Source organism: Lipotes vexillifer, unplaced genomic scaffold, assembly GCF_000442215.2.
Source record: "Lipotes vexillifer unplaced genomic scaffold, Lipotes_vexillifer_v1.1 scaffold414, whole genome shotgun sequence".
Classification (NCBI taxonomy): Eukaryota; Metazoa; Chordata; class Mammalia; order Artiodactyla; family Lipotidae; genus Lipotes; species Lipotes vexillifer.
In genome coordinates this window covers 1807641-1813866 of record NW_006782864.1, presented here as the reverse complement: position 1 = coordinate 1813866, position 6226 = coordinate 1807641, and the positions used below count along the sequence as shown (strand labels likewise).

Here is a 6226-nt window from a genome sequence, read left to right as displayed (position 1 = left end):
CAGCAGGAACGGGCCCTGCAGGTTGGACTCCATGGCCCCGCCAAAGGGCCAAGGGGAGGTGGGAAGCCCAAATCCAGACCCCTAGAGCCCCCGAACTCCGGCCCAGAATCCCATGGCAGCTCCGGAGAGTCAAAGCTGTCCCAGCCCCAGGCCGCCCTCCCACCCAGGCATCCAGCCCAGCCCTTGCCCAGGGCCGCGACCACGTCAGCCGCGGGAAGTCAGGTGCTCCCAGGGCAGGTGCGAGCCCTCCCAGCGCCCCTGCCCTCTGTCCCTGCCCGGCCTGGGGAGAGGTGGCTCCCCCCGCCTCAGCTCAGGCCCGTTCTCTGCCTCAGAGTCTAGGGATCCTCCATGAGAAGTTTCAAGTTCAGAGAAGCAACATTTCCCTGATAAAGATGGGGCCCATTAGAATACAGACCCGAGACTGGCTGAGCTGCTCGAGCCGCATCGCCATTGGTGGAAACCCTCACGGGCCTCACATTGGCTTTTCCTAGACAAATTGCACTTTGAAAGATTGACTGTAAAATCAGCCAGCGTGTGTGTGTGTGTGTGTGTGTGTGTGTGTGTGTGTGTGCGCACACGCACGTCAGAGAGAGAGAGAGAGAGAGAGGGAGAGAGAGAGAGAGAGATGGGGGGTGTGGGGAGAGAGAGGGGGAGAAAGAAAAGAGAGAGTGCTCTGGAACCTATGTTCATTCTCAGAGGGTCCACCAGCTCCTGGTCCCCCAAGTGAGCATCTAGGAAAAAGCGCTCCGGAGGGCCCCTGGGGCAGCTGGAGGGCACAGTTCCTCCAGCTGCCCCCACTGCGGGCTCAGGGGATGCTGTTCTGAGGTGTCCAGGCCCCTTTCTGTGCACATGCCCAAGCCTCTGGGGGAGTGTGCAGTCTGGACACTGATGCTTCGCTTCCCTCCTCCGTGCTGGGCCGGGTAAGTGGGGAGGCTGGACTTTGGGGCCTGAGAGCCTGGGGGTGGGAACCTGCCAGGCAGCCTGGGGCAGGGGGTGGGAGTGGGGCATCTCTGGGAGTACTGGCTGTGGGTGCTTCCTGGCTCTGCCTCTGCCTCTGGGCAGCCTTCCCTGATCCCTCTGTCCTCCCTTTCTCCTCCTCTGAGGACTCATTTGTGCCTCTGCCATGTTCTGCCTGGCTGGGCACCTGGGATGGAAACCTCTGATGGCTGAGATGGCCGTTGATTCAGTGGCGGCACCTGTGCCGGGCTCTAGGTTGGTGTTCAGTAAATATTTGACGGATGAGACTAGGTTGAATCGCCGAGCACCCATATGCCTTTCTTTTCCTAATGAATTTCTACAACATACACGGCTCTACTGGGGTCTCTCTCCTGTTTTACCTACAGGGAAAATGCAGTAAATAACTTGGGTCATTTCTGCATATGGAACAGCATCCTTTCCTGCAGTTTTTTTTTAAAAATGGCAATCAGCATGTCGCTGGTCTGGACATGCAAAATGACAGGAAAAACAGTGGCTGCCTGACAGATGGACTTCTGTCCCTCCTCTGCCTGGCAGTCCCAAAGCCGTTTCTGACCAGCCCATGTTCACCCTCTGGCAGGTGGAGACAAGCCGGCTCCTGGGTTTCCTGCAGGAGGCCAAGGGCCCAGGCTGAGGGGAGGCTCCCCTCGCACAGAGAGCCGGCTCTCCCCATGCTGCTGTTATCTGCTCGGGCTGGAATTGGCCATGACCCTGTAGCGTAGATGACGTAGGTTAACACAAGAAAGACCCCACCAAGGCTGTGGACCTTGTTTTTCTGGAAGTTTGGATTAAAAACGAGAAAATTTCTTATCGGTCTGAAGTGGCTGCACTCCGAAGCTGCCCATCACAACCATTTGGGAAACAGCTCCAGTTCCCAGTGTTGCTGCAGGAATCACCTAGGCAGTTGTGATTCTGAACCTGTGCTTTACAAAACTCTCTGGGTGAGGCCGGTGCACAGCCATGGCTGGTCCCTTGGCCTGGATGTCTTTTCTGATGCTGAGAGAGAAGCTTCACAATCAGAGTGAGGGCGGGGAGTGCTCCTAGGACCCTGTGACTGTGATTTGGCCACCCCCGACCCCCCACCAATGTTGGGGACTTGTGAGGAGGAAAACCTGCAGTAAATAATTTTATTCTTATTTATCACCAAGCTTGACAAAGGCATTTGTGTTCAGGACTCCCAGGATGACAAACTGAAGAGACTTTTGCGATCGCTTAATCTCTTCCCCCATTTGACAGATGAGGAAACTGAGGCCAGCTTGGTGACCAGCCTTGCATGAAGTGTTAGGAGCTAGTTAGGAACAGGGTGATTTTCTTGGAAGTTCTTGAACTCTGAATGGCATTGCCTGCAGGGGCCAGATGCCTTCACAGGGAGCACTGTGGGGGAGGGTCCCCCTTAGTGTATGCCCACTGTGGGCTCAGCCACGTACCCTGGTGCTTGTGGCATGCCCCCTCCCAACATCTTGGACTTGCCCCCATCACATGGTCCTCAGGTGGGACAGAAATCTGCTCTACCATCTGCGGGGTGGGGAGTGCCTCTCCTAGAGTGGGTGGTCCTGATTAAGGGGCTGTCCAGGTTTCCAGAGAAGGTGGGCGCCTCCCTGGGGCGCAGGCCTTCCTGCAGACTGATCACCCCCAGACTCCCCCAGCGCCCCCTCTCCACACTCCCCAAAGATGCGCCGGGAAGGAGAGATGGAGGCCTGTGCCATGAGTCGAGTTCTTTATTAATTTTGACATTTGTTCAGCTGGTGTAGGGAGAATGGTCTATACATCAGAGTGGAGTGGGGTGTGCGGTGGGAAGTCCCTCCCAAGAACAGAGCGTGTGGGAGTCAAGAAAAAATCATTTTCATAACAATTTAAAAAAATCAAGGTGATTCCAAAACTTCTAAACAGCGTCTAAGGTGCAGACTGCAGCATTCTCTAGGCATTGTGTGGCGACCCCAAACCTCTCCCCTACAGCTCCTACTAGCAGCGAACGCAGCATGCCGCCGAGGCCCGGGGGCCGGCGGGCCAAGCAGCCAAGCCAGACAGAGCGACGAGCCAAAGCGCAACCGGGGCCGGGGCCGCGGCTCTACAGGAGCTACTGGGTCGGCGGCGGCAGCGCCCAGGCGAGGCGGCGGCAGATCGCGGCGGGAGGCGGCCCTGCGCCTGTCTTCCTCGGCCTTCACTGAGTCCGGCCGGCCGCGGCGGGGCGGAGGGACCGGCCGGCGGGGATGCTCTGCGCGCGGCCCCCGCGGGGGTTGGGTCTGGGGCTCGCGGACCGACGCGCGCGCTCGGGCTCCCACTCCCCGCCCGCCCCTCGGGGAGCCCGGCCAGCCCCGCCCGGACCCACCGGAACACTTGTGCGCCGGGGCCGGCCGGGGCCTCGGGGGGTGGGGGCTGACATCGAGGGAGCTTCTCTGCTACTTGGAAGGTTCGGATGTGTTCTGAGGACATCTCGGCAGAGAGGCAGGGAGGAAGGTGACCGGACATCCACACACAGTGGCCCTTGGGCGGGCGAGAAGAGCCTTCAGTCTCTCTCCTGGCCCGGAGGGTGCCGCGCAGGGCAGGCACGTTGTGCTGATTCGGGCCTCCCTCTGCCGGGGGCTCTGGTGTAACTTAAGGCTCTTCCCCGATGGCACCGAGGCGAGGAACAGCCAGCCGCCGTCTCCGTCCTGCCCTGACGGGGTCTTGGCCCAGGAGGGTCTCCTTCCAGGCTGGGGCCTCCTGGTGGTCAGCCGTGTCTCCCCCTGCGCTGCCTCTCCAGGGGGTTCAGGGTGGGGTGTTGGTCAGATGGGGGCACTGAGGCTGCCCAGCCCAGGCCCTGCATCCCGCGGCTGCCTGGACTTACAGCACCAAGTTCGCTCTGGGAGACCTCGGGGTGGCGGCTGACCTGAGAACGGGCAGGTGCATTCCCTAGGCCTACTCCCTTCCTTCCTCTTTCACTGAGAGACAGGCTGTACTCCTCCCGCAGCCTGGAGAAGTCCTCAGGAGCTGAGCTGTTAGTGCTTCGTACATACTGCTAAAGTGTTTCTATTGGTTTGCATAGTATTTATTGTTTTTCATATACACAAGGCTGATTACTGTACAGCTGACACTTTGAACACGGACTATGATATAAGTGCTTGAAGATATAGAAAACCTCTTCTCTATTGAACATGCTGGTGCAATCCTGGGACAGCCACCGGCCTTCCTCCCGCTGAGAGTGAAGACCCTTTCGGATGGGCACTGGCTCCCTTGGAGCCCTACAGCTAAGCCTGGGGGTCCTCGCCTCAGAGTCTTAAGTCCCTAACACGAGGAACCCCGAATGCACTCTGAAGGTAATGATTTTCCATTGGAAGATGATTAATACTGAAACTGGCAGAGAGAGAGAGAGAGAGCGACAACATAAAAAATTTCCAGTTTATCCACAGGAGAGTCTATACAACTTCGGATGTCACAGTAAAATCTGTGTGTATACTGAGCAGAGGGGAGAGGTGTGTGTGTGTGTGTGTGTGTGTGTGTGTGTGTGTGTGTGTGTATGTGTGTGTGTGTCCTGATGCCATGTAGAGTGTTCTGGAAGGTTCGGTCCACGGGGCAAGCAGCAGGGCTGGTCACATGTGGAGCGTGGAGGTGTGGGGAAGGCTGGTGGATGAGGGTAAGGGAATAAGGTGTGGAACTGATTTCATGTCTAGTTTTCTTTTGTTTTTCCTTTCCAGGAAGCTCACATGGATTTCTTACAGATGAGGTTGAAAAAAAAGTACCCTGTAACAAGTCGAAATTGAAATGATTTAAAAAAATATCTCATCCCAGCCACAAAAGAGCCCTTGTTTGCTGTTGCGTTCCGTGCTCTCCTGCGCTTGTTTTATGTCCCCCTCTCTCTCTCCCCCCTCTTGCTGCTTCCGTCCAGACTCCCGAAAGAGATCCACCATCACCAGAGGCAGGACAGAGGACTGTAGGTCATGCGTCTACAGTCGGTCGTTCATGCGAACAGGTGACTAAAGGACGTCCCTTACAGAGGTAATGCCGTAAGCCTCCAGGGACGTGTGCGCGGCTTCCGGGGCCTCGGTCCAGCTCTCGGGTGCGTGGCAGAGTGTGTGGAGTTCATGGGTTGGGTGTCGAGGTGTGATCCTGAGGGACACACAGAGAGGAGTCACTTAGAATTTAGAGGCGCAACTCCCAGCCAAAACCCACTATCCAGAGTTTTGTGCTGGCGGCTCAGGCAGGGGTGAGTCAGGAGAAGCAGCCTCCCCAAGCCAGGCAGGAGCTGAAAGGCACTGAGCTTGGCCCGGAACTTCCTGAAACACCAGCCATCCTAATCGCACTGCCCGACGCAGAGGCTGCCACTAGCTCCATGCCCATCGATGAGCTCCCCGGGAGACCTTCCTGTGGGGTACTCTGTGCCCATGCGGTCACCTGGGGAGTCGTCCCCGTGTACCCAGCACCTAGGAGAGGGGCCATGTGCTTGAGCCCAGCAAGGGCCAGGCTAGGTGGTGGCAGCACCCTGGCTTGTTCGGTTTGGTTCAGCCAACATGCATTGATGTCTCCTGTGTGCCAGCCTGGGGGCCTGGGGATGGAGCAGACATGGCCTCGGGAGCTCACGGCCTCAAGGGACCTTAGCCCCTCTTCGGCTCTGGTCCACAGCACTTACTGTTGGGGCCTCGGGCTCCTCTCCCCGTGCCCTTTGGATGGACAACCTCTATTGGGGCAAAGAGATCTTTGAAAACCAGATGGCTTCTCTCCAGGGGACTATGTACATTAGGCTGGAAGACAGCAGCTTTGCCAGAGTGAAGTTCAACTCTGCAGCCTGAGAATCACAGCGACACGGGGCTCCTGCCACCCCGTGGGGCCTGTTCTTCCAGCCTGGGGGGACAACCCCATCTCCAAGCCCAGCCACCCAGGGTTCTGTCTGCAGGGACTTAACATTAAGAGGAGCTGACAATCTCCTGCGTGGGGTGGGAAGTGACACAGCAAGGTGGAAACTCACTTGAGGCACAGCTGTGTCCCTGAACAGGGAGCTCGTCGTGGGTGCTACAAGTGCCAGGGCTGGGGAGGAGGCTGGAGGTGATCAAGGGGAACTCAACCCTGAGTGGTTCCCCAGGGATGGAGGGTGGGGCTAAGCTCCTCCCCAGAGCGAAAGGCCAGGCCTCCTACTGCCGTGGCTTGAGCGAGCGGTTGCCCGGGAGGGGACTCTCCCATCACTGCCAGCCAAGCCCCTCCTCCAAGTCCAAGCCTGCACGCCCGCCGCTGCCCGCCTTTGTCCTCCGCCCCCCCCCCCCCCCCCCCCCCCCCCCCC

At 58.3% G+C, this 6226-nt stretch overlaps 2 protein-coding genes across 4 annotated transcripts in view; both read right to left on the bottom strand.

Annotated features, from left to right (window-relative positions):
• The window catches only part of NKX6-3 (NK6 homeobox 3), a 4209-nt gene extending 4176 nt beyond the window's left edge, over positions 1-33 (bottom strand). Inside the window, exon 1 of the mRNA XM_007455488.1 lies at positions 8-33. Coding sequence (XP_007455550.1) covers positions 8-33 — 26 coding nt within the window. The remainder of the gene's footprint in view (positions 1-7) is intronic.
• Positions 34-5034: 5001 nt separating this feature from the next.
• ANK1 (ankyrin 1) overlaps positions 5035-6226 on the bottom strand; it is a 97412-nt gene continuing 96220 nt past the window's right edge. For all 3 annotated transcript variants that reach the window (XM_007455476.1, XM_007455478.1, XM_007455477.1), the window contains one exon: positions 5035-5061. In XM_007455476.1, the coding sequence (XP_007455538.1) occupies positions 5035-5061 (27 nt within the window). The remainder of the gene's footprint in view (positions 5062-6226) is intronic.